The sequence below is a fragment of the Orbicella franksi genome, chromosome 1 (genome assembly GCF_964199315.1).
Source record: "Orbicella franksi chromosome 1, jaOrbFran1.1, whole genome shotgun sequence".
NCBI lineage: Eukaryota > Metazoa > Cnidaria > Anthozoa > Scleractinia > Merulinidae > Orbicella > Orbicella franksi.
In genome coordinates, this window is record NC_138145.1 from 4,825,543 (window position 1) to 4,850,381 (window position 24,839).

At 48.4% G+C, this 24,839-nt stretch overlaps 1 protein-coding gene and 23 non-coding genes across 24 annotated transcripts; 16 read left to right on the top strand and 8 right to left on the bottom strand.

Moving 5' to 3' along the window:
• Window positions 1-9: 9 nt before the first annotated feature.
• LOC145465497 (U1 spliceosomal RNA) lies at window positions 10-173 on the top strand. Its single transcript, XR_014041620.1, has one exon. It is a non-coding gene; the product is annotated as a U1 spliceosomal RNA (small nuclear RNA).
• Window positions 174-1,059: 886 nt separating this feature from the next.
• Window positions 1,060-1,178, bottom strand: LOC145466573 (5S ribosomal RNA). The gene has a single exon (XR_014041939.1). It is a non-coding gene; the product is annotated as a 5S ribosomal RNA (ribosomal RNA).
• Window positions 1,179-1,627: 449 nt separating this feature from the next.
• LOC145466081 (U2 spliceosomal RNA) lies at window positions 1,628-1,819 on the top strand. Its single transcript, XR_014041812.1, has one exon. It is a non-coding gene; the product is annotated as a U2 spliceosomal RNA (small nuclear RNA).
• A 227-nt stretch (window positions 1,820-2,046) lies between these two features.
• On the top strand, window positions 2,047-2,210 carry LOC145465502 (U1 spliceosomal RNA). The gene has a single exon (XR_014041621.1). It is a non-coding gene; the product is annotated as a U1 spliceosomal RNA (small nuclear RNA).
• An 886-nt stretch (window positions 2,211-3,096) lies between these two features.
• Window positions 3,097-3,215, bottom strand: LOC145466579 (5S ribosomal RNA). Its single transcript, XR_014041940.1, has one exon. It is a non-coding gene; the product is annotated as a 5S ribosomal RNA (ribosomal RNA).
• A 449-nt stretch (window positions 3,216-3,664) lies between these two features.
• On the top strand, window positions 3,665-3,856 carry LOC145466087 (U2 spliceosomal RNA). The gene has a single exon (XR_014041813.1). It is a non-coding gene; the product is annotated as a U2 spliceosomal RNA (small nuclear RNA).
• A 227-nt stretch (window positions 3,857-4,083) lies between these two features.
• Window positions 4,084-4,247, top strand: LOC145465509 (U1 spliceosomal RNA). Its single transcript, XR_014041625.1, has one exon. It is a non-coding gene; the product is annotated as a U1 spliceosomal RNA (small nuclear RNA).
• An 886-nt stretch (window positions 4,248-5,133) lies between these two features.
• Window positions 5,134-5,252, bottom strand: LOC145466593 (5S ribosomal RNA). The gene has a single exon (XR_014041947.1). It is a non-coding gene; the product is annotated as a 5S ribosomal RNA (ribosomal RNA).
• Window positions 5,253-5,701: 449 nt separating this feature from the next.
• On the top strand, window positions 5,702-5,893 carry LOC145466092 (U2 spliceosomal RNA). Its single transcript, XR_014041814.1, has one exon. It is a non-coding gene; the product is annotated as a U2 spliceosomal RNA (small nuclear RNA).
• A 227-nt stretch (window positions 5,894-6,120) lies between these two features.
• On the top strand, window positions 6,121-6,284 carry LOC145465514 (U1 spliceosomal RNA). The gene has a single exon (XR_014041627.1). It is a non-coding gene; the product is annotated as a U1 spliceosomal RNA (small nuclear RNA).
• An 886-nt stretch (window positions 6,285-7,170) lies between these two features.
• Window positions 7,171-7,289, bottom strand: LOC145466600 (5S ribosomal RNA). The gene has a single exon (XR_014041955.1). It is a non-coding gene; the product is annotated as a 5S ribosomal RNA (ribosomal RNA).
• Window positions 7,290-7,738: 449 nt separating this feature from the next.
• Window positions 7,739-7,930, top strand: LOC145466107 (U2 spliceosomal RNA). Its single transcript, XR_014041817.1, has one exon. It is a non-coding gene; the product is annotated as a U2 spliceosomal RNA (small nuclear RNA).
• A 227-nt stretch (window positions 7,931-8,157) lies between these two features.
• Window positions 8,158-8,321, top strand: LOC145465520 (U1 spliceosomal RNA). Its single transcript, XR_014041634.1, has one exon. It is a non-coding gene; the product is annotated as a U1 spliceosomal RNA (small nuclear RNA).
• An 886-nt stretch (window positions 8,322-9,207) lies between these two features.
• On the bottom strand, window positions 9,208-9,326 carry LOC145466606 (5S ribosomal RNA). Its single transcript, XR_014041956.1, has one exon. It is a non-coding gene; the product is annotated as a 5S ribosomal RNA (ribosomal RNA).
• A 449-nt stretch (window positions 9,327-9,775) lies between these two features.
• On the top strand, window positions 9,776-9,967 carry LOC145466113 (U2 spliceosomal RNA). The gene has a single exon (XR_014041820.1). It is a non-coding gene; the product is annotated as a U2 spliceosomal RNA (small nuclear RNA).
• Window positions 9,968-15,914: 5,947 nt separating this feature from the next.
• Window positions 15,915-16,078, top strand: LOC145465685 (U1 spliceosomal RNA). Its single transcript, XR_014041675.1, has one exon. It is a non-coding gene; the product is annotated as a U1 spliceosomal RNA (small nuclear RNA).
• Window positions 16,079-16,964: 886 nt separating this feature from the next.
• Window positions 16,965-17,083, bottom strand: LOC145466613 (5S ribosomal RNA). Its single transcript, XR_014041959.1, has one exon. It is a non-coding gene; the product is annotated as a 5S ribosomal RNA (ribosomal RNA).
• Window positions 17,084-17,532: 449 nt separating this feature from the next.
• LOC145466120 (U2 spliceosomal RNA) lies at window positions 17,533-17,724 on the top strand. The gene has a single exon (XR_014041821.1). It is a non-coding gene; the product is annotated as a U2 spliceosomal RNA (small nuclear RNA).
• Window positions 17,725-17,951: 227 nt separating this feature from the next.
• Window positions 17,952-18,115, top strand: LOC145465526 (U1 spliceosomal RNA). The gene has a single exon (XR_014041635.1). It is a non-coding gene; the product is annotated as a U1 spliceosomal RNA (small nuclear RNA).
• An 886-nt stretch (window positions 18,116-19,001) lies between these two features.
• Window positions 19,002-19,120, bottom strand: LOC145466619 (5S ribosomal RNA). Its single transcript, XR_014041960.1, has one exon. It is a non-coding gene; the product is annotated as a 5S ribosomal RNA (ribosomal RNA).
• A 449-nt stretch (window positions 19,121-19,569) lies between these two features.
• LOC145466125 (U2 spliceosomal RNA) lies at window positions 19,570-19,761 on the top strand. The gene has a single exon (XR_014041822.1). It is a non-coding gene; the product is annotated as a U2 spliceosomal RNA (small nuclear RNA).
• Window positions 19,762-19,988: 227 nt separating this feature from the next.
• Window positions 19,989-20,152, top strand: LOC145465533 (U1 spliceosomal RNA). The gene has a single exon (XR_014041636.1). It is a non-coding gene; the product is annotated as a U1 spliceosomal RNA (small nuclear RNA).
• An 886-nt stretch (window positions 20,153-21,038) lies between these two features.
• On the bottom strand, window positions 21,039-21,157 carry LOC145464978 (5S ribosomal RNA). Its single transcript, XR_014041479.1, has one exon. It is a non-coding gene; the product is annotated as a 5S ribosomal RNA (ribosomal RNA).
• Window positions 21,158-21,543: 386 nt separating this feature from the next.
• LOC145486544 (uncharacterized) lies at window positions 21,544-23,424 on the top strand. Its single transcript, XM_081465233.1, has one exon. It carries the CDS (start codon window positions 21,738-21,740, stop codon window positions 23,418-23,420), a length of 1,683 nt encoding a protein of 560 aa, XP_081321359.1. The 5' UTR covers window positions 21,544-21,737; the 3' UTR covers window positions 23,421-23,424.
• The last annotated feature ends 1,415 nt before the right edge of the window (window positions 23,425-24,839 follow it).

Here is a 24,839-nt window from a genome sequence, read left to right on the forward strand (position 1 = left end):
AGAATTTTCATACTTACCTGACGCGGGAGGTACTGTGATCAAGGAGGCAGTCCTCTCAAGGCGAGGCCCTTTCATTGCACTTCGATCGGGTTGACCCTTGCGATTACCCCAAATGTGGGTAACTCGAGCGTATAATTTCTGGTAGTGGGGGCCTGCGTTCGCGCTCGCCCCCGAAAAAGTGCAAGTGTTGGCCCTGTGAATGGTGGATGGTTAATGATTGACGCTTTGCTTTGTTCGTCAGTTGGCCGGGCCGGGCTGGACGACTGGGCACAGTGAACAACGAAGGAACGTGTCAAGCAAGGCAAGGATTTCCAGCTGCAACTGAAAAGGCGAGTGCGCTGGAACTCGTGTTGTCATGCATCCATGTTGTACTGAACTGAAGAAGGTGGCTTTTCCGATTTGCGTTTGTTTCGGCAGGCGGTCAATCATTGACTCGATCCCCGCCAAGTTTGTCCTCGAAGTAACGTTCGTCGACTTACAGTATGGAAAGAGCAAAGGACAAGGAAAGTAACAGGAGAAGTGCTGGCCAAACCGTGAGTTGATTTCTACCTTACGATTGTTGTGTTGGTGGTTCGTTGACTAAACTAGACAACGGTCCGAGCCTCCGTCATTCTCCAAGTCAAGTCATGAATAGAATTGTTTTGACGGCTCGAATTCGTGTCGACCGTTAATATGCAACGGCTCGCGTGTGTTGTTTGCTTTGCCGTTGTTGATCGGGCGCATTTCTTTGGGAATTGGCGTAGTTTTCCGCACTTTTAGCTGCTTGAAAACCGTTCGGCAAGGCAGAATATCATTTTGCTTCGAATTATTTGATGTCACACACGCCAATTTGATGTCATAAATAACCGTTTCGCACGCGAACGTTAGCGCGCGAGACTTCGATTCTAATTTATCCCGCGATCATTTTAAGGGTACTTTTCATGTTTTCTAGCTATCTTTTGAGTCTCCTGAAATGTGTAAAAAGTTATTTGTGCTTTCCAGCCACTGGAATAGCCAAAGGTGGTAGTAAAAGAAAGAAAAAATGAACATATGCAAAATAAAACGGCCGAGAAAATGAAAAGTCTACAACACGGGGTATTCCCAGGCGGTCACCCATCCAAGTACTAACCCCGCCCGACAGGGCTTAACTTCGGTGATCGGACGAGAACCGGTGCTTTCCCTGTGGTATGGTCGTAGACAAGAGAAAGGGCTGAAAATTTAGTCTTTTAAACGAGCCACCAAAGCAAAAGCAAAGCAATAATAGCAACCAGCAATCTTTTAGCAGGCATTTCTTGACTTCTCTGCAAGTTGTATGCACGTGGAGAGCGAATGTTGATAACGTAGCCGTTTTTTTTCTGCCTGTGTCTGTAGCGCTATCTTAGTAACGGAGTCATTACAGGTCTTTAACATGTTGCCTCGTTTTGGAGGGCAAAAAGGTGTTTGATCTCACTCACCCCTGGAGGCACGTTATCAACTTTGCTGCTGATTTTTGTGGACTTGTGTTGTAGAACAAGTGCGTCTACGACGGCAACTTGCTCCATGGCGTCGGCCTACAGTCGGCTCCAGGCCCCTCGGCGACAGCATATTGACCACCATATCTCAAAGGGGGAAACCCTGGACCACCCTCCTAGGGGAGGGAAGGTCCGGTATCGCTTCTCGGCCTTTTGGCTAAGATCAAGTGTAGTATCTGTTCTTATCAGCTTAATATCTGATACGCTGCTCATTGAGCAGCTCATATATTAAACTGATTTTTGGAACTGGGCTGTGGAAAAGAGGCTTGCCTCGTCCCAGCCACGGGTTGCCTCGGTATAGCACTACCTCCGAGTGCGGCCCACTTCCCCTCGGGGAAGAAACCTTCATTCAATCAAAGAAAGAAATCAAAGAAAGCCTCCTCCTGACACTAATGTCTGGCGTTTTTCTCTGTCGGCAGGCACAGACTGAGGAGGGAAGCTACTCTAGAGCCGCCTAGAAGTGAGGCTGGAGGTTCTAGCACGCCCGCAAAGCACTACCACAAGGATATAGAGGTAAGGAGGTTTGCCTTTGACGGCCCCCGCGTCAAGAATTTTCATACTTACCTGACGCGGGAGGTACTGTGATCAAGGAGGCAGTCCTCTCAAGGCGAGGCCCTTTCATTGCACTTCGATCGGGTTGACCCTTGCGATTACCCCAAATGTGGGTAACTCGAGCGTATAATTTCTGGTAGTGGGGGCCTGCGTTCGCGCTCGCCCCCGAAAAAGTGCAAGTGTTGGCCCTGTGAATGGTGGATGGTTAATGATTGACGCTTTGCTTTGTTCGTCAGTTGGCCGGGCCGGGCTGGACGACTGGGCACAGTGAACAACGAAGGAACGTGTCAAGCAAGGCAAGGATTTCCAGCTGCAACTGAAAAGGCGAGTGCGCTGGAACTCGTGTTGTCATGCATCCATGTTGTACTGAACTGAAGAAGGTGGCTTTTCCGATTTGCGTTTGTTTCGGCAGGCGGTCAATCATTGACTCGATCCCCGCCAAGTTTGTCCTCGAAGTAACGTTCGTCGACTTACAGTATGGAAAGAGCAAAGGACAAGGAAAGTAACAGGAGAAGTGCTGGCCAAACCGTGAGTTGATTTCTACCTTACGATTGTTGTGTTGGTGGTTCGTTGACTAAACTAGACAACGGTCCGAGCCTCCGTCATTCTCCAAGTCAAGTCATGAATAGAATTGTTTTGACGGCTCGAATTCGTGTCGACCGTTAATATGCAACGGCTCGCGTGTGTTGTTTGCTTTGCCGTTGTTGATCGGGCGCATTTCTTTGGGAATTGGCGTAGTTTTCCGCACTTTTAGCTGCTTGAAAACCGTTCGGCAAGGCAGAATATCATTTTGCTTCGAATTATTTGATGTCACACACGCCAATTTGATGTCATAAATAACCGTTTCGCACGCGAACGTTAGCGCGCGAGACTTCGATTCTAATTTATCCCGCGATCATTTTAAGGGTACTTTTCATGTTTTCTAGCTATCTTTTGAGTCTCCTGAAATGTGTAAAAAGTTATTTGTGCTTTCCAGCCACTGGAATAGCCAAAGGTGGTAGTAAAAGAAAGAAAAAATGAACATATGCAAAATAAAACGGCCGAGAAAATGAAAAGTCTACAACACGGGGTATTCCCAGGCGGTCACCCATCCAAGTACTAACCCCGCCCGACAGGGCTTAACTTCGGTGATCGGACGAGAACCGGTGCTTTCCCTGTGGTATGGTCGTAGACAAGAGAAAGGGCTGAAAATTTAGTCTTTTAAACGAGCCACCAAAGCAAAAGCAAAGCAATAATAGCAACCAGCAATCTTTTAGCAGGCATTTCTTGACTTCTCTGCAAGTTGTATGCACGTGGAGAGCGAATGTTGATAACGTAGCCGTTTTTTTTCTGCCTGTGTCTGTAGCGCTATCTTAGTAACGGAGTCATTACAGGTCTTTAACATGTTGCCTCGTTTTGGAGGGCAAAAAGGTGTTTGATCTCACTCACCCCTGGAGGCACGTTATCAACTTTGCTGCTGATTTTTGTGGACTTGTGTTGTAGAACAAGTGCGTCTACGACGGCAACTTGCTCCATGGCGTCGGCCTACAGTCGGCTCCAGGCCCCTCGGCGACAGCATATTGACCACCATATCTCAAAGGGGGAAACCCTGGACCACCCTCCTAGGGGAGGGAAGGTCCGGTATCGCTTCTCGGCCTTTTGGCTAAGATCAAGTGTAGTATCTGTTCTTATCAGCTTAATATCTGATACGCTGCTCATTGAGCAGCTCATATATTAAACTGATTTTTGGAACTGGGCTGTGGAAAAGAGGCTTGCCTCGTCCCAGCCACGGGTTGCCTCGGTATAGCACTACCTCCGAGTGCGGCCCACTTCCCCTCGGGGAAGAAACCTTCATTCAATCAAAGAAAGAAATCAAAGAAAGCCTCCTCCTGACACTAATGTCTGGCGTTTTTCTCTGTCGGCAGGCACAGACTGAGGAGGGAAGCTACTCTAGAGCCGCCTAGAAGTGAGGCTGGAGGTTCTAGCACGCCCGCAAAGCACTACCACAAGGATATAGAGGTAAGGAGGTTTGCCTTTGACGGCCCCCGCGTCAAGAATTTTCATACTTACCTGACGCGGGAGGTACTGTGATCAAGGAGGCAGTCCTCTCAAGGCGAGGCCCTTTCATTGCACTTCGATCGGGTTGACCCTTGCGATTACCCCAAATGTGGGTAACTCGAGCGTATAATTTCTGGTAGTGGGGGCCTGCGTTCGCGCTCGCCCCCGAAAAAGTGCAAGTGTTGGCCCTGTGAATGGTGGATGGTTAATGATTGACGCTTTGCTTTGTTCGTCAGTTGGCCGGGCCGGGCTGGACGACTGGGCACAGTGAACAACGAAGGAACGTGTCAAGCAAGGCAAGGATTTCCAGCTGCAACTGAAAAGGCGAGTGCGCTGGAACTCGTGTTGTCATGCATCCATGTTGTACTGAACTGAAGAAGGTGGCTTTTCCGATTTGCGTTTGTTTCGGCAGGCGGTCAATCATTGACTCGATCCCCGCCAAGTTTGTCCTCGAAGTAACGTTCGTCGACTTACAGTATGGAAAGAGCAAAGGACAAGGAAAGTAACAGGAGAAGTGCTGGCCAAACCGTGAGTTGATTTCTACCTTACGATTGTTGTGTTGGTGGTTCGTTGACTAAACTAGACAACGGTCCGAGCCTCCGTCATTCTCCAAGTCAAGTCATGAATAGAATTGTTTTGACGGCTCGAATTCGTGTCGACCGTTAATATGCAACGGCTCGCGTGTGTTGTTTGCTTTGCCGTTGTTGATCGGGCGCATTTCTTTGGGAATTGGCGTAGTTTTCCGCACTTTTAGCTGCTTGAAAACCGTTCGGCAAGGCAGAATATCATTTTGCTTCGAATTATTTGATGTCACACACGCCAATTTGATGTCATAAATAACCGTTTCGCACGCGAACGTTAGCGCGCGAGACTTCGATTCTAATTTATCCCGCGATCATTTTAAGGGTACTTTTCATGTTTTCTAGCTATCTTTTGAGTCTCCTGAAATGTGTAAAAAGTTATTTGTGCTTTCCAGCCACTGGAATAGCCAAAGGTGGTAGTAAAAGAAAGAAAAAATGAACATATGCAAAATAAAACGGCCGAGAAAATGAAAAGTCTACAACACGGGGTATTCCCAGGCGGTCACCCATCCAAGTACTAACCCCGCCCGACAGGGCTTAACTTCGGTGATCGGACGAGAACCGGTGCTTTCCCTGTGGTATGGTCGTAGACAAGAGAAAGGGCTGAAAATTTAGTCTTTTAAACGAGCCACCAAAGCAAAAGCAAAGCAATAATAGCAACCAGCAATCTTTTAGCAGGCATTTCTTGACTTCTCTGCAAGTTGTATGCACGTGGAGAGCGAATGTTGATAACGTAGCCGTTTTTTTTCTGCCTGTGTCTGTAGCGCTATCTTAGTAACGGAGTCATTACAGGTCTTTAACATGTTGCCTCGTTTTGGAGGGCAAAAAGGTGTTTGATCTCACTCACCCCTGGAGGCACGTTATCAACTTTGCTGCTGATTTTTGTGGACTTGTGTTGTAGAACAAGTGCGTCTACGACGGCAACTTGCTCCATGGCGTCGGCCTACAGTCGGCTCCAGGCCCCTCGGCGACAGCATATTGACCACCATATCTCAAAGGGGGAAACCCTGGACCACCCTCCTAGGGGAGGGAAGGTCCGGTATCGCTTCTCGGCCTTTTGGCTAAGATCAAGTGTAGTATCTGTTCTTATCAGCTTAATATCTGATACGCTGCTCATTGAGCAGCTCATATATTAAACTGATTTTTGGAACTGGGCTGTGGAAAAGAGGCTTGCCTCGTCCCAGCCACGGGTTGCCTCGGTATAGCACTACCTCCGAGTGCGGCCCACTTCCCCTCGGGGAAGAAACCTTCATTCAATCAAAGAAAGAAATCAAAGAAAGCCTCCTCCTGACACTAATGTCTGGCGTTTTTCTCTGTCGGCAGGCACAGACTGAGGAGGGAAGCTACTCTAGAGCCGCCTAGAAGTGAGGCTGGAGGTTCTAGCACGCCCGCAAAGCACTACCACAAGGATATAGAGGTAAGGAGGTTTGCCTTTGACGGCCCCCGCGTCAAGAATTTTCATACTTACCTGACGCGGGAGGTACTGTGATCAAGGAGGCAGTCCTCTCAAGGCGAGGCCCTTTCATTGCACTTCGATCGGGTTGACCCTTGCGATTACCCCAAATGTGGGTAACTCGAGCGTATAATTTCTGGTAGTGGGGGCCTGCGTTCGCGCTCGCCCCCGAAAAAGTGCAAGTGTTGGCCCTGTGAATGGTGGATGGTTAATGATTGACGCTTTGCTTTGTTCGTCAGTTGGCCGGGCCGGGCTGGACGACTGGGCACAGTGAACAACGAAGGAACGTGTCAAGCAAGGCAAGGATTTCCAGCTGCAACTGAAAAGGCGAGTGCGCTGGAACTCGTGTTGTCATGCATCCATGTTGTACTGAACTGAAGAAGGTGGCTTTTCCGATTTGCGTTTGTTTCGGCAGGCGGTCAATCATTGACTCGATCCCCGCCAAGTTTGTCCTCGAAGTAACGTTCGTCGACTTACAGTATGGAAAGAGCAAAGGACAAGGAAAGTAACAGGAGAAGTGCTGGCCAAACCGTGAGTTGATTTCTACCTTACGATTGTTGTGTTGGTGGTTCGTTGACTAAACTAGACAACGGTCCGAGCCTCCGTCATTCTCCAAGTCAAGTCATGAATAGAATTGTTTTGACGGCTCGAATTCGTGTCGACCGTTAATATGCAACGGCTCGCGTGTGTTGTTTGCTTTGCCGTTGTTGATCGGGCGCATTTCTTTGGGAATTGGCGTAGTTTTCCGCACTTTTAGCTGCTTGAAAACCGTTCGGCAAGGCAGAATATCATTTTGCTTCGAATTATTTGATGTCACACACGCCAATTTGATGTCATAAATAACCGTTTCGCACGCGAACGTTAGCGCGCGAGACTTCGATTCTAATTTATCCCGCGATCATTTTAAGGGTACTTTTCATGTTTTCTAGCTATCTTTTGAGTCTCCTGAAATGTGTAAAAAGTTATTTGTGCTTTCCAGCCACTGGAATAGCCAAAGGTGGTAGTAAAAGAAAGAAAAAATGAACATATGCAAAATAAAACGGCCGAGAAAATGAAAAGTCTACAACACGGGGTATTCCCAGGCGGTCACCCATCCAAGTACTAACCCCGCCCGACAGGGCTTAACTTCGGTGATCGGACGAGAACCGGTGCTTTCCCTGTGGTATGGTCGTAGACAAGAGAAAGGGCTGAAAATTTAGTCTTTTAAACGAGCCACCAAAGCAAAAGCAAAGCAATAATAGCAACCAGCAATCTTTTAGCAGGCATTTCTTGACTTCTCTGCAAGTTGTATGCACGTGGAGAGCGAATGTTGATAACGTAGCCGTTTTTTTTCTGCCTGTGTCTGTAGCGCTATCTTAGTAACGGAGTCATTACAGGTCTTTAACATGTTGCCTCGTTTTGGAGGGCAAAAAGGTGTTTGATCTCACTCACCCCTGGAGGCACGTTATCAACTTTGCTGCTGATTTTTGTGGACTTGTGTTGTAGAACAAGTGCGTCTACGACGGCAACTTGCTCCATGGCGTCGGCCTACAGTCGGCTCCAGGCCCCTCGGCGACAGCATATTGACCACCATATCTCAAAGGGGGAAACCCTGGACCACCCTCCTAGGGGAGGGAAGGTCCGGTATCGCTTCTCGGCCTTTTGGCTAAGATCAAGTGTAGTATCTGTTCTTATCAGCTTAATATCTGATACGCTGCTCATTGAGCAGCTCATATATTAAACTGATTTTTGGAACTGGGCTGTGGAAAAGAGGCTTGCCTCGTCCCAGCCACGGGTTGCCTCGGTATAGCACTACCTCCGAGTGCGGCCCACTTCCCCTCGGGGAAGAAACCTTCATTCAATCAAAGAAAGAAATCAAAGAAAGCCTCCTCCTGACACTAATGTCTGGCGTTTTTCTCTGTCGGCAGGCACAGACTGAGGAGGGAAGCTACTCTAGAGCCGCCTAGAAGTGAGGCTGGAGGTTCTAGCACGCCCGCAAAGCACTACCACAAGGATATAGAGGTAAGGAGGTTTGCCTTTGACGGCCCCCGCGTCAAGAATTTTCATACTTACCTGACGCGGGAGGTACTGTGATCAAGGAGGCAGTCCTCTCAAGGCGAGGCCCTTTCATTGCACTTCGATCGGGTTGACCCTTGCGATTACCCCAAATGTGGGTAACTCGAGCGTATAATTTCTGGTAGTGGGGGCCTGCGTTCGCGCTCGCCCCCGAAAAAGTGCAAGTGTTGGCCCTGTGAATGGTGGATGGTTAATGATTGACGCTTTGCTTTGTTCGTCAGTTGGCCGGGCCGGGCTGGACGACTGGGCACAGTGAACAACGAAGGAACGTGTCAAGCAAGGCAAGGATTTCCAGCTGCAACTGAAAAGGCGAGTGCGCTGGAACTCGTGTTGTCATGCATCCATGTTGTACTGAACTGAAGAAGGTGGCTTTTCCGATTTGCGTTTGTTTCGGCAGGCGGTCAATCATTGACTCGATCCCCGCCAAGTTTGTCCTCGAAGTAACGTTCGTCGACTTACAGTATGGAAAGAGCAAAGGACAAGGAAAGTAACAGGAGAAGTGCTGGCCAAACCGTGAGTTGATTTCTACCTTACGATTGTTGTGTTGGTGGTTCGTTGACTAAACTAGACAACGGTCCGAGCCTCCGTCATTCTCCAAGTCAAGTCATGAATAGAATTGTTTTGACGGCTCGAATTCGTGTCGACCGTTAATATGCAACGGCTCGCGTGTGTTGTTTGCTTTGCCGTTGTTGATCGGGCGCATTTCTTTGGGAATTGGCGTAGTTTTCCGCACTTTTAGCTGCTTGAAAACCGTTCGGCAAGGCAGAATATCATTTTGCTTCGAATTATTTGATGTCACACACGCCAATTTGATGTCATAAATAACCGTTTCGCACGCGAACGTTAGCGCGCGAGACTTCGATTCTAATTTATCCCGCGATCATTTTAAGGGTACTTTTCATGTTTTCTAGCTATCTTTTGAGTCTCCTGAAATGTGTAAAAAGTTATTTGTGCTTTCCAGCCACTGGAATAGCCAAAGGTGGTAGTAAAAGAAAGAAAAAATGAACATATGCAAAATAAAACGGCCGAGAAAATGAAAAGTCTACAACACGGGGTATTCCCAGGCGGTCACCCATCCAAGTACTAACCCCGCCCGACAGGGCTTAACTTCGGTGATCGGACGAGAACCGGTGCTTTCCCTGTGGTATGGTCGTAGACAAGAGAAAGGGCTGAAAATTTAGTCTTTTAAACGAGCCACCAAAGCAAAAGCAAAGCAATAATAGCAACCAGCAATCTTTTAGCAGGCATTTCTTGACTTCTCTGCAAGTTGTATGCACGTGGAGAGCGAATGTTGATAACGTAGCCGTTTTTTTTCTGCCTGTGTCTGTAGCGCTATCTTAGTAACGGAGTCATTACAGGTCTTTAACATGTTGCCTCGTTTTGGAGGGCAAAAAGGTGTTTGATCTCACTCACCCCTGGAGGCACGTTATCAACTTTGCTGCTGATTTTTGTGGACTTGTGTTGTAGAACAAGTGCGTCTACGACGGCAACTTGCTCCATGGCGTCGGCCTACAGTCGGCTCCAGGCCCCTCGGCGACAGCATATTGACCACCATATCTCAAAGGGGGAAACCCTGGACCACCCTCCTAGGGGAGGGAAGGTCCGGTATCGCTTCTCGGCCTTTTGGCTAAGATCAAGTGTAGTATCTGTTCTTATCAGCTTAATATCTGATACGCTGCTCATTGAGCAGCTCATATATTAAACTGATTTTTGGAACTGGGCTGTGGAAAAGAGGCTTGCCTCGTCCCAGCCACGGGTTGCCTCGGTATAGCACTACCTCCGAGTGCGGCCCACTTCCCCTCGGGGAAGAAACCTTCATTCAATCAAAGAAAGAAATCAAAGAAAGCCTCCTCCTGACACTAATGTCTGGCGTTTTTCTCTGTCGGCAGGCACAGACTGAGGAGGGAAGCTACTCTAGAGCCGCCTAGAAGTGAGGCTGGAGGTTCTAGCACGCCCGCAAAGCACTACCACAAGGATATAGAGGTAAGGAGGTTTGCCTTTGACGGCCCCCGCGTCAAGAATTTTCATACTTACCTGACGCTTTAGAGTGTATGGCCGGAGGCCCTATCCTTGTGGTGCGCCAAAAGTCTTCACTCCCGTCTCTTTTGGTAAGTACGCCAGTTCTCTGGTTGTAAAGCTTTTTGAGCTTTCTGCGTTTTCGACGCTACACTTTTCATCATCTTTTTGGGCGATTTTCGGCGCCATATTTGCTTCGAGTTTCTTGTTGGTTTTTGAGTTGTTGTTTGGTTGGCGCGGGGTACCCATCCGGTGGGGTGCACGCCCATCCGGGCTTAACTTTTCTTCTTCCCCATTTGGGGTTTCTTCGTTGTCATTATGGTGCGTCGCTCATTGTCGCGCACTATCGATATTGACTGCAAGGGCTTCTCAGCTGAGACTACATCTCCTGATGTTGCCAAATGGGTGCTAGAATATTTCGTTAATAACCACCCTAATTATAAAGTAGTTTCCATTCAATTGTGTTCTGGGCGTGTCGCCCGTGTTTCCTTTAGCAATGAAAGTAATTCTGCTAAAGAGACTTTGGAGGAGCTGGGTGAGGTTACTATAAATGAAGTTCGATGTTTAATCGTTCGTCCTGCACCTCCCCCCCCTCGGGTGGTGAATGTCTTGGTTTACAATTACCCCTTTGAATTCCCTGACGACCCTGTTGCCACTGTCCTTGGCAATTTTGGCGTTGTTAAAGGTGTGGGGTACCAGCGTTGGACCAACATCCCCGATGTGTGTACTGGCACTCGGTTGGTCCGTATGATTGTGAAGAAGGACATCCCCCGTTTTGTTTTTGTGGAAGGTTTCCGGTGTAAGGTGTGGTATCGGGACCAGCCCTTGACCTGCGACATCTGCTCTAAGGGTGGTCACAAGGCTTCTGCTTGCCCCGATAAAGGCAAGTGCCTCAGATGCCATCAGCCTGGCCATGTTGCACGCCACTGCCCTAATCCTTGGGGTGTTGCTGGCAACCCCCCCCCTGTTCCGGCAGGTGACCCTTCCCATGGCCCTCAACAGGCTGAAGACCCTGATGCTAGGTTCAGGTCCGTGTCGGAAGATGCGCAGGCCTTGGCGTCTGCATGTTCTGAAGATTGTGCTTTGGCTGATGCAGCCAGTGTGGCTGAAGCGGTGGTTACCGCTTTCAGCCAACCTGATGGTGATAATGAACCAGTTGTTGTGGATGAAGGGCATGCGGCTCTTGATGAGCGCTTTAACCAATTAGATGAATTGGACTCTCAATTGAGTCAATCAATTATGGCAAATTGTGGACCGGGTGAGGCTCCACCCGGGGGTGAATTATGTAATGTCTCCCAAATTAACATAAATAACAGTAATTTAAGTAATAGTAATAGTTGTGAATCTATCCTTAGTAATAACGTAAATGAAAGTATTATTGGAAACGAAAATAGTAACGTCAGCGAAAGTATTAGTAGTATGGCCACCCCTGTGGATACTGAGATGTCTCTGGCGTCTGATCCACGTAAGCGGGCCATTTCGGGGGATTCCTCTGAGGATGTTGAGAGTGGGCCTTCTGTTCCCTCTTCTCCATCTCCTGGGCCCAAGTCCAAAATTCCATCCAAAAAGCTCAAGAAGAGTACCGGCGCTCCTTCCTCTGCGAGCGTTGGGGGTGGGTCCTCTGCTCCCCCCTCCTCTTCTGCTGCACCCGTTGCTAAAAGCTCGTCCACAAGGCCTAAAAAGAGTACTGATGCCTCCAGCCGGTTGCCACCTGGGGTTGTTTCGGCAGCACGCCTGGCCAGGGCGAGGTCATTTATTAGAAAGTGAATGTTTTTTTGATTTTGGATGGCTACTTATCTTTTTTGTGTGATGGCTTTGTCCATCCTCACCTTAAACTGTAACGGTATTCGGGATCAGTCCAAACGGACTGGTCTCGTGCAGTGGTTGCGATCTCTTCCTGCGAGCGTGGACGTTGTCTGCCTCCAGGAAACTCATTGTATCTCTGTTTCTGAATGTTCCTTGTGGTTTCAGTCTTCTGGTTTTGGTTCTGCTGTGTCCCCTGGTTCTGCTCATTCTTGTGGCTGCATTGTTTTGTTTCGCTCTTCGTTAACCTTAGTAAATTCCTGGTGTGATGCTGATGGGCGTTTCTTGCAATGTGAATTCTCGTTTTGTGCCAAATTATTTCGTGTTTGTTGTATTTATTGTCCGAATCGCAACCCTGCTCGGGATCAGTTCCTGGATGACCTCCATACTAGGATTGATCCTTCGATACCAACTATCCTTGCTGGTGATTTTAACACGGTCTTTGACCGTTCCCTTGATCGTTCTGGCTCTGATCCCTCTGATTCTTCTCGTGAGAGCTCTTCTTCCTTGCTGAACCTTTTTGATTCCTGCTGTGCCATCGACATTTGGAGGTACTTACACCCCTCGGCCTCTGGTTTTACCTGGACCAGGTGGAATGGGCGTCTTGCGTCCCGTATTGATCTCATTGGTGTCCCTTATGTTTGGGTATCTTCTGTCTCGTCTTGTGATCTCGTCCCGTGTCCTTTTTCTGATCATTGCGGTGTCTCTCTGTCTGTTGTTGTCCCGGACGTCATTCCCCCTGGTCCAGGTCTCTGGAAACTTAATGTTTCTGTCCTGGAAGATGATGAGTATATCAAGCTCATCACTGATGCTTGGTCATCGTGGCGTGCCTCCATCCCTCGCTTTCCTTCCCTGGCTAAGTGGTGGGAGAAGGGGAAAAGCATCATTAAGGGCCTCACGATTCGTTTTTGCTGCGACAGATCTGCTGCTCGTTCCAGAAACAGGGACCTCCTTGTCCGCCTTGCTGACCATCTCAAGGCCAGGATCGACGCCGGATCTGTCTCCTGTCTTGCTCCTTACCATGGGGTCCTGTCTCAATTGGCCATCATTGACTCTGAAGCTGCTAAGGGGGCGCAGGTTCGCTCCCGTATAAGATGGGTTGAGGATGGTGAAACCTCCTCTGCCTATTTCTTCCGTCTTGAAAAGAAAAATGCTGCCGACCGCTGGATCTCGGCGTTGAGGGAGAGTGATGGTTCTATCATTTCCTCTCCTCAGGATTTGTGCCACTCCTTTGCGTCTTTCTACTCCTCCCTGTTCACTGCTGGTACTACTGACCCCTCTGTCCAGGCTTCTCTTCTTGGCAACCTCCCGTCTTCTTTGTCTTCTGACCAAGCTTCTGTGTGTGAAGGTCACCTTACTCCTGGTGAGTGCCTTGCGGCTCTCCAGGGTATGGCTAGGCGTAAGGCCCCTGGTCTCGATGGCCTTCCCATGGAATTCTACCTCAAGTTCTGGGATGTCCTTGGCTCTGATCTTGTTTCTGTTCTCAATTCGTGTCTTGATTCTGGCTGTCTATCCCTTTCTCAACGCCGTGGTGTCATTTCTTTGTCCTTTAAGAAGGGTGATCGCTTGGATCCTCGTAACTGGCGCCCGATCACCCTCTTAAATGTTGATTATAAGCTAGCCGCTCGTGTAATCGCTGGTCGATTGCTCAAGGTCATTCATCTGGTGGTCGATAAAGATCAGACTTGTGGGGTCCCTGGCAGATTCATCGGCGAAAACGTTGCTCTTCTTCGTGACGTCGTTGAGTTTGCCTCTTCCTCTGGCACCCCCATCGCCATTCTGTCCCTTGACCAGGAGAAGGCCTTTGACCGTGTTGACTGGGTGTTCATGCGCTCCACTCTGTCCTCCATGGGTTTTGGCCCTTCTTTTATCTCTTGGGTTGACTTGTTTTATTTTCGAGTCCAGAGCGCAGTCAATGTTAATGGCTATCTTTCTCCCTTTTTTAGCTTGTCTCGGGGTGTCAGGCAAGGTTGTCCCCTGTCTCCTCTTCTTTATGTTCTCGTGTCCGAGGTTCTTGCAGCTAATATCCGTTGCAACCCTCGTATTCCCGGTCTCTGTCTTCCTGGTCTGCCTCCGTTGTCCCCCATTTCCCAATACGCTGACGACACATCGCTTATTTTGACATCTGATGATTCCATCAAGGCCTCCTTTGAGGTGTATTCTCTGTTTGAGAAAGCTTCTGGCTCAAAACTTAACCAGTCCAAGTCCAAGGGTCTCTGGCTTGGTAGCTGGTCTGGTCGCATTGACCCTCCAGTTGCTTTGGAGTGGAGCTCCGTCAAAATTAAAGCCCTTGGGGTTTTTGTGGGTGTTGGGAATCTTGAGGAAGATAACTGGCGGCCTCGCATCACTGCGGTTGACAACGTTCTTAAGTCTTGGCGTGCTCGCTCCTTGTCTTTTCGTGGCAAGTCTCTTGTCATCAATGCCTTGGCCCTCTCTCGGATCTGGTACGTGGCCTCTTTGGTTCACATTCCACCTTGGGTCCTGAGAGAGCTCTCTGCCTTGGTTTTTTCCTTTTTCTGGAGCGGCAAGCGCGAACTGGTTTCTCGCTCGGTGGTCATTCAATCTCCTTTGCTTGGTGGTTTTTCTGTTGTTGACATTAAATTCAAAGTCTGGTCTCTCCTCGGTCAGTGGGTTAAGCGCTTTGCCTCTTCTCCTTCTGGCTGGGTGTCCTTCATGTCTTTTTGGTTCAAGTCTTGTTTTGATGCTTCTCCCGCTGAAGTCTTTTCTGACCCTTTTTCCTTTACCTCGAGTCTCCTGCCGCCTTTCTACAAGTCGCTCCTGATTGCGTGGCAGAGTCTTGATGGTTCGTTTTCGGCGTCTCGCCGTTCCTTGGTTTTTGGCTCTCTCTGTCCCCATTTTTGTACTCCTGTTTCTTATATGACCACCAAATCCTGTTATTTGTACCTTCTTTCCGAGAACGTTGTTCAACCGCATTGTGTTGTGAAGTTTGCGTCCACGTTTGGTGCCCTCTATTGGCCCACCACGTGGCGCTCTCTCACTTTCTTCGATCCCGATCGCCAGGTTATTGACCTCAATTGGAAGATCGCTCATGGCGTTCTCTACACCGCGCAGCGTCTTGTTTCTTTTGGTTTACCAGTCCCTCTGTCTTGTTTTTGTGGTGCCCCCATTGAGTCTCTTGAGCATTTGTTCTTCTTTTGTCCTCTTGCTCAGAGTGTTTTGTCTTGGCTCCAGTCTCTTATGTTTGGTTTCTCCCCTATGTGCCCTGTTATTCTTCCTCGCCACGTTCTCTTTGGTTTTAACTCTGATGAGTTGCGTGCTACTCCTCGTGTCTTTGTTTATCTTCTTAATGTTTGTAAGTTCGCTATCTGGCAATCCCGGAATGATCACCGCTTTCGTGACATTCCTCCGGGCGCTGCGACTGTGATCATCAAGGTGAAAACTCGTGTGCGTTTCATCCTTCCGCTGTTTTTCAAGCGTTTTAAGTCCTCCCGTCGACAGCGTTATTTTCATCGTCAATGGGGCGCTCGCGGTGTAGTTGCTTCTGTGGCTGCTGGTCAGCTTACCCTCAGCTTGTAATTCTTGCTTGGCCCTATTTTAGGTGTTTCTGTTTAGCTTGGCTCCCCTTGCATGGTCCTAATCTGGGCATTTTTGTTTCGTGTCCTCTTGTACTGGGTCTCCTTAGTTGGTGTACTGTACTGAGGCTTGTGTCCTGTTCTGTTATGTATAGTCTGTCTTGTTTAATTTGTTATGTGCGTGGGGTTTTGGGTTTGGGAATTTCTGGAAAAGGTAGGCAGGGTTCGATTCCCTGGCGAAGTTGGCGAACTGGCTACTTTTGTAGGTGTTCCCTACCTTAGGTAGACCCATTAGTGTTGGACTTGCACTGTATCCACGCTATGGATGAGGCTGTCAGTCGGCGGGCATTGCACTTCCCGTAAGGGAGCCCGGCCGTCTACCTTAAACACAAAAAAACTTACCTGACGCGGGAGGTACTGTGATCAAGGAGGCAGTCCTCTCAAGGCGAGGCCCTTTCATTGCACTTCGATCGGGTTGACCCTTGCGATTACCCCAAATGTGGGTAACTCGAGCGTATAATTTCTGGTAGTGGGGGCCTGCGTTCGCGCTCGCCCCCGAAAAAGTGCAAGTGTTGGCCCTGTGAATGGTGGATGGTTAATGATTGACGCTTTGCTTTGTTCGTCAGTTGGCCGGGCCGGGCTGGACGACTGGGCACAGTGAACAACGAAGGAACGTGTCAAGCAAGGCAAGGATTTCCAGCTGCAACTGAAAAGGCGAGTGCGCTGGAACTCGTGTTGTCATGCATCCATGTTGTACTGAACTGAAGAAGGTGGCTTTTCCGATTTGCGTTTGTTTCGGCAGGCGGTCAATCATTGACTCGATCCCCGCCAAGTTTGTCCTCGAAGTAACGTTCGTCGACTTACAGTATGGAAAGAGCAAAGGACAAGGAAAGTAACAGGAGAAGTGCTGGCCAAACCGTGAGTTGATTTCTACCTTACGATTGTTGTGTTGGTGGTTCGTTGACTAAACTAGACAACGGTCCGAGCCTCCGTCATTCTCCAAGTCAAGTCATGAATAGAATTGTTTTGACGGCTCGAATTCGTGTCGACCGTTAATATGCAACGGCTCGCGTGTGTTGTTTGCTTTGCCGTTGTTGATCGGGCGCATTTCTTTGGGAATTGGCGTAGTTTTCCGCACTTTTAGCTGCTTGAAAACCGTTCGGCAAGGCAGAATATCATTTTGCTTCGAATTATTTGATGTCACACACGCCAATTTGATGTCATAAATAACCGTTTCGCACGCGAACGTTAGCGCGCGAGACTTCGATTCTAATTTATCCCGCGATCATTTTAAGGGTACTTTTCATGTTTTCTAGCTATCTTTTGAGTCTCCTGAAATGTGTAAAAAGTTATTTGTGCTTTCCAGCCACTGGAATAGCCAAAGGTGGTAGTAAAAGAAAGAAAAAATGAACATATGCAAAATAAAACGGCCGAGAAAATGAAAAGTCTACAACACGGGGTATTCCCAGGCGGTCACCCATCCAAGTACTAACCCCGCCCGACAGGGCTTAACTTCGGTGATCGGACGAGAACCGGTGCTTTCCCTGTGGTATGGTCGTAGACAAGAGAAAGGGCTGAAAATTTAGTCTTTTAAACGAGCCACCAAAGCAAAAGCAAAGCAATAATAGCAACCAGCAATCTTTTAGCAGGCATTTCTTGACTTCTCTGCAAGTTGTATGCACGTGGAGAGCGAATGTTGATAACGTAGCCGTTTTTTTTCTGCCTGTGTCTGTAGCGCTATCTTAGTAACGGAGTCATTACAGGTCTTTAACATGTTGCCTCGTTTTGGAGGGCAAAAAGGTGTTTGATCTCACTCACCCCTGGAGGCACGTTATCAACTTTGCTGCTGATTTTTGTGGACTTGTGTTGTAGAACAAGTGCGTCTACGACGGCAACTTGCTCCATGGCGTCGGCCTACAGTCGGCTCCAGGCCCCTCGGCGACAGCATATTGACCACCATATCTCAAAGGGGGAAACCCTGGACCACCCTCCTAGGGGAGGGAAGGTCCGGTATCGCTTCTCGGCCTTTTGGCTAAGATCAAGTGTAGTATCTGTTCTTATCAGCTTAATATCTGATACGCTGCTCATTGAGCAGCTCATATATTAAACTGATTTTTGGAACTGGGCTGTGGAAAAGAGGCTTGCCTCGTCCCAGCCACGGGTTGCCTCGGTATAGCACTACCTCCGAGTGCGGCCCACTTCCCCTCGGGGAAGAAACCTTCATTCAATCAAAGAAAGAAATCAAAGAAAGCCTCCTCCTGACACTAATGTCTGGCGTTTTTCTCTGTCGGCAGGCACAGACTGAGGAGGGAAGCTACTCTAGAGCCGCCTAGAAGTGAGGCTGGAGGTTCTAGCACGCCCGCAAAGCACTACCACAAGGATATAGAGGTAAGGAGGTTTGCCTTTGACGGCCCCCGCGTCAAGAATTTTCATACTTACCTGACGCGGGAGGTACTGTGATCAAGGAGGCAGTCCTCTCAAGGCGAGGCCCTTTCATTGCACTTCGATCGGGTTGACCCTTGCGATTACCCCAAATGTGGGTAACTCGAGCGTATAATTTCTGGTAGTGGGGGCCTGCGTTCGCGCTCGCCCCCGAAAAAGTGCAAGTGTTGGCCCTGTGAATGGTGGATGGTTAATGATTGACGCTTTGCTTTGTTCGTCAGTTGGCCGGGCCGGGCTGGACGACTGGGCACAGTGAACAACGAAGGAACGTGTCAAGCAAGGCAAGGATTTCCAGCTGCAACTGAAAAGGCGAGTGCGCTGGAACTCGTGTTGTCATGCATCCATGTTGTACTGAACTGAAGAAGGTGGCTTTTCCGATTTGCGTTTGTTTCGGCAGGCGGTCAATCATTGACTCGATCCCCGCCAAGTTTGTCCTCGAAGTAACGTTCGTCGACTTACAGTATGGAAAGAGCAAAGGACAAGGAAAGTAACAGGAGAAGTGCTGGCCAAACCGTGAGTTGATTTCTACCTTACGATTGTTGTGTTGGTGGTTCGTTGACTAAACTAGACAACGGTCCGAGCCTCCGTCATTCTCCAAGTCAAGTCATGAATAGAATTGTTTTGACGGCTCGAATTCGTGTCGACCGTTAATATGCAACGGCTCGCGTGTGTTGTTTGCTTTGCCGTTGTTGATCGGGCGCATTTCTTTGGGAATTGGCGTAGTTTTCCGCACTTTTAGCTGCTTGAAAACCGTTCGGCAAGGCAGAATATCATTTTGCTTCGAATTATTTGATGTCACACACGCCAATTTGATGTCATAAATAACCGTTTCGCACGCGAACGTTAGCGCGCGAGACTTCGATTCTAATTTATCCCGCGATCATTTTAAGGGTACTTTTCATGTTTTCTAGCTATCTTTTGAGTCTCCTGAAATGTGTAAAAAGTTATTTGTGCTTTCCAGCCACTGGAATAGCCAAAGGTGGTAGTAAAAGAAAGAAAAAATGAACATATGCAAAATAAAACGGCCGAGAAAATGAAAAGTCTACAACACGGGGTATTCCCAGGCGGTCACCCATCCAAGTACTAACCCCGCCCGACAGGGCTTAACTTCGGTGATCGGACGAGAACCGGTGCTTTCCCTGTGGTATGGTCGTAGACAAGAGAAAGGGCTGAAAATTTAGTCTTTTAAACGAGCCACCAAAGCAAAAGCAAAGCAATAATAGCAACCAGCAATCTTTTAGCAGGCATTTCTTGACTTCTCTGCAAGTTGTATGCACGTGGAGAGCGAATGTTGATAACGTAGCCGTTTTTTTTCTGCCTGTGTCTGTAGCGCTATCTTAGTAACGGAGTCATTACAGGTCTTTAACATGTTGCCTCGTTTTGGAGGGCAAAAAGGTGTTTGATCTCACTCACCCCTGGAGGCACGTTATCAACTTTGCTGCTGATTTTTGTGGACTTGTGTTGTAGAACAAGTGCGTCTACGACGGCAACTTGCTCCATGGCGTCGGCCTACAGTCGGCTCCAGGCCCCTCGGCGACAGCATATTGACCACCATATCTCAAAGGGGGAAACCCTGGACCACCCTCCTAGGGGAGGGAAGGTCCGGTATCGCTTCTCGGCCTTTTGGCTAAGATCAAGTGTAGTATCTGTTCTTATCAGCTTAATATCTGATACGCTGCTCATTGAGCAGCTCATATATTAAACTGATTTTTGGAACTGGGCTGTGGAAAAGAGGCTTGCCTCGTCCCAGCCACGGGTTGCCTCGGTATAGCACTACCTCCGAGTGCGGCCCACTTCCCCTCGGGGAAGAAACCTTCATTCAATCAAAGAAAGAAATCAAAGAAAGCCTCCTCCTGACACTAATGTCTGGCGTTTTTCTCTGTCGGCAGGCACAGACTGAGGAGGGAAGCTACTCTAGAGCCGCCTAGAAGTGAGGCTGGAGGTTCTAGCACGCCCGCAAAGCACTACCACAAGGATATAGAGGTAAGGAGGTTTGCCTTTGACGGCCCCCGCGTCAAGAATTTTCATACTTACCTGACGCGGGAGGTACTGTGATCAAGGAGGCAGTCCTCTCAAGGCGAGGCCCTTTCATTGCACTTCGATCGGGTTGACCCTTGCGATTACCCCAAATGTGGGTAACTCGAGCGTATAATTTCTGGTAGTGGGGGCCTGCGTTCGCGCTCGCCCCCGAAAAAGTGCAAGTGTTGGCCCTGTGAATGGTGGATGGTTAATGATTGACGCTTTGCTTTGTTCGTCAGTTGGCCGGGCCGGGCTGGACGACTGGGCACAGTGAACAACGAAGGAACGTGTCAAGCAAGGCAAGGATTTCCAGCTGCAACTGAAAAGGCGAGTGCGCTGGAACTCGTGTTGTCATGCATCCATGTTGTACTGAACTGAAGAAGGTGGCTTTTCCGATTTGCGTTTGTTTCGGCAGGCGGTCAATCATTGACTCGATCCCCGCCAAGTTTGTCCTCGAAGTAACGTTCGTCGACTTACAGTATGGAAAGAGCAAAGGACAAGGAAAGTAACAGGAGAAGTGCTGGCCAAACCGTGAGTTGATTTCTACCTTACGATTGTTGTGTTGGTGGTTCGTTGACTAAACTAGACAACGGTCCGAGCCTCCGTCATTCTCCAAGTCAAGTCATGAATAGAATTGTTTTGACGGCTCGAATTCGTGTCGACCGTTAATATGCAACGGCTCGCGTGTGTTGTTTGCTTTGCCGTTGTTGATCGGGCGCATTTCTTTGGGAATTGGCGTAGTTTTCCGCACTTTTAGCTGCTTGAAAACCGTTCGGCAAGGCAGAATATCATTTTGCTTCGAATTATTTGATGTCACACACGCCAATTTGATGTCATAAATAACCGTTTCGCACGCGAACGTTAGCGCGCGAGACTTCGATTCTAATTTATCCCGCGATCATTTTAAGGGTACTTTTCATGTTTTCTAGCTATCTTTTGAGTCTCCTGAAATGTGTAAAAAGTTATTTGTGCTTTCCAGCCACTGGAATAGCCAAAGGTGGTAGTAAAAGAAAGAAAAAATGAACATATGCAAAATAAAACGGCCGAGAAAATGAAAAGTCTACAACACGGGGTATTCCCAGGCGGTCACCCATCCAAGTACTAACCCCGCCCGACAGGGCTTAACTTCGGTGATCGGACGAGAACCGGTGCTTTCCCTGTGGTATGGTCGTAGACAAGAGAAAGGGCTGAAAATTTAGTCTTTTAAACGAGCCACCAAAGCAAAAGCAAAGCAATAATAGCAACCAGCAATCTTTTAGCAGGCATTTCTTGACTTCTCTGCAAGTTGTATGCACGTGGAGAGCGAATGTTGATAACGTAGCCGTTTTTTTTCTGCCTGTGTCTGTAGCGCTATCTTAGTAACGGAGTCATTACAGGTCTTTAACATGTTGCCTCGTTTTGGAGGGCAAAAAGGTGTTTGATCTCACTCACCCCTGGAGGCACGTTATCAACTTTGCTGCTGATTTTTGTGGACTTGTGTTGTAGAACAAGTGCGTCTACGACGGCAACTTGCTCCATGGCGTCGGCCTACAGTCGGCTCCAGGCCCCTCGGCGACAGCATATTGACCACCATATCTCAAAGGGGGAAACCCTGGACCACCCTCCTAGGGGAGGGAAGGTCCGGTATCGCTTCTCGGCCTTTTGGCTGCGATCTGTTCTTTGGTGGGAGTTCCGAAGTTTTGGTTTTCCTGCTGATCAGTGGGCGCAAAGCCCGGCCTCTTTTGGCTGCGTAAGTTATCTTGATCCTCCTTTTATTATGTCATTTTCTGATCATGGAAAAAATGTAGATGTGGAAACAATATCTAATCAATCTGGAGACACTTTGTTACTGAGTGACGATGATTCAAATGTGTGGACTTATGCCGATATCTTACAACGAGAAAATTCATCTTCGCTGGTTCGAAGCGCGCCTGGCTCTCAAGCTGCGAGTTACCTTGGGCGTGGTCGCCATTTAACTGACTTTGAGCGTGCTAACTTTGGTATCGATAACATTACTCCTGGTAGACCGTGTACGGCTTATTTTTCTGCTGGACATTTTGTGGACTCAAAATCTGTTTTCGATAAGCTGGGAGAAATGGGAATCCCGCGAGAATCGGTTGTTTGTTTACAACGCCGCCCTTCTCGTGATATGTTAATTACCTTTATCGACGAAGAGACCAAAAATAAGTTTGTGGGCTGTGTTTCCATTCGTTTTCGCGACTCCACCTCTGCCATCAACGACGAGGACATGCCCCTAACGTATTTAAACATCTATGATGCTCCTCATGAGTTGTCCGACGATGCTCTCAAACTGCGCTTGGCTAAATTTTGCACTGTTTTTTCGGCGAGGCGTGGAAAGTTCTCGAACTCACACGTCTACAATGGGATCCGTCACTACCGCGTGCGTGTGAAAAATCCTATTCCTAGCTATTTACGCTTCGGTAAGTTCCTCGTGCGTCTCTCACATGATGGACAACAACACACCTGCCGCCGCTGTAATCGTGCGGGACATTTTGCTAATGAATGTCAAAATACCGTTTGTTTTAATTGTGAAGAGCTTGGCCATGTATCGCGTGATTGTGAGGAAGAGATTCGTTGTTGTATTTGCAAAAGTACAGAACATTTTGCCCGCCGTTGTCCATACTCCTGGTACCAGGCCCCGCCGCCTCCCCAGGTCCCTGGCCCCAGCTCAACTGAAAATGCCACTCATAGTGCCACTGGAAACGCCGCTGACAATGTCGCCGAAGTCGTCGTTGAAGAAATACCCGCGGGCGATTCTTCTGGGTCTCCTGTGGGTGATAGCGTCCCGCTTGATAACCTCTCGCGAGATCGTGCTTCCCCGCAGGACACTGATAACCCTGACCCTTCTCCGGCTGATGTTTCTTCTTGCCAACCCTCGGTTTTATCCTCGGATGAGCACCTCTTAGATAGTCAGGGTTTCATCTGGGAGCAAATCGCTAATCGGATGCGGGAACAAGGTTTGGCCCCCAACCCCCCTGGTCCGCAGATTTCTCCTTCTCCTGCTGAGAGCCCCGATGTCGATGCGATGAACCCTGATTTGACTCAGCCTGCTGTAGATGTCCAGCCTCCTGACAACTCTCCTCTTGATGTCTCAATGAATAGCGTCCCCCTTGTCCCCCCTGTCCCCCCTGATGGTCCTGCGCAAGCCTCACCTTCTCCTGATGCCTCTCTGGTACCTGCGAAGTCATCCAAGAGTGTTCAGTCTTCACGGCGTAAACCTGCCCCCTTGCCGGCGGCCTTGGAAGCGCTGGGTCGCAAACCAACCAGACCATCTTTACCCAGTTCCGGGAGAAAATCTACTTCAGTGGACCCCCCTCCTCCTCCTCCCCCGCATGATCGCTCTGAACCCGAAGATATGGACACTCTTGCTTACACCTCCTTGAAGCGGAAGCAGGAGCTGAGGGCAAAGAAGGCTGGCCCAAAGAAGGGTAAACATTAATCTTGGAAATGGAACATTGTTAATAGTTATTTAAGTCTTAATTTTCAACGTAACGTCTATTAATATACGCGGCTTTAATGCTCGTAAGGAGAGTTTAATTTTTCGTCTCCTCTTCGATCTTTGTTTTCTTCAGGAAACTTTGCTTTCTGAGGAAAAATCTATTAATGGCGTTATTTCCCGTTGGCCAGGCCAGAGTTTTTGGTCTCCGGCTGTCGGGAAACAAGGCGGTGTTGGAATTTTGATTCATAATAGTTTTGACGGCAAAATTTTATCTTGGTTAAAAGACTCATCAGGGCGTGTTTTAAGTGTACTTATTGAAACTTCGCAGTTACGCATTAATTTAATTAATATTTATGCTCCGACTAATTTAACCGAGCGTAAGGCCTTTTTTGCGAATTTGCACGAATTTTTTATCCCTGCGGACGGTTTGATCTTGGGTGGTGATTTCAATTGTTATGAAAGTGATCTGGATAAATTCGGCGGCAATATCTCTATCGCGAGCTACCTTTCTGATTTTCGGTCTTCCTTTAAACTTGTTGATATTTGGCGTAAACATCATCGCAAACAACGTGAAATGTCATGGTTTAATGCCGATTTCACAATAGGCGGCCGCTTAGACAAATTTCTTTTGTCCTCCAGATTGGTTGATTTCGCCGAAAAATGCGATATTACACCTTGTTGTCTCTCGGATCATGACTATGTTAACCTCTCTTTTGATTGCGCCGATTCTGCCCCTCGTGGGCCAGGTCTTTGGAAATTCAATAATTCTCTGCTTTCTGATGAAATCTTTTGTCAGTATTTGTCTGAGCGTATTTCCGATTTATCCTCGTGTCTGTCAGCTTTCGGTTCTGTTAAATCCTGGTGGGACTTTTTTAAGGTCTCTCTCAAAGCTGACATCCGTTTGTTTGCAAAATCCAAGCGTAGAGAGCTCAGTCGCGACCGGGTTGTTTTGACTAATCGTTTAATTGGCCTGAAACGTAGGCTCGCTCAAGGTGACATTTCTGTTTCCTCAGAAATTCTAGCTATTGAGTCACATCTTGCTGCCCTGGTTAATCGCTCTCTTGAGGGCGCCAAGACCAGAAGCCGGGCGCAATGGCTTGAGGAAGGCGAAAAGCCGACGCGCTTTTTCTTTAAATTAGAAAGAGAGCGTTTGGAAAAAAATGATGTTAAGTCAATCTTAGACCCGAGCGGGACTGAAGTATTTACGCGTGAGGCAATTGAACAAGCGCATTTTGATTTTTACACTAATCTCTTTTCCGCTGAGCCAATTGATCCCGAATGCAAAGAGACTTTGCTGAATGGGATTAATAGCTTCCTTTCCGATTCTGATCGCCATGTGTGTGAGGGTGCAGTCACCCTCGCTGAGCTTACTGCCTCCCTTAAGACCATGAATTTTAACAAAGCACCTGGCTCCGACGG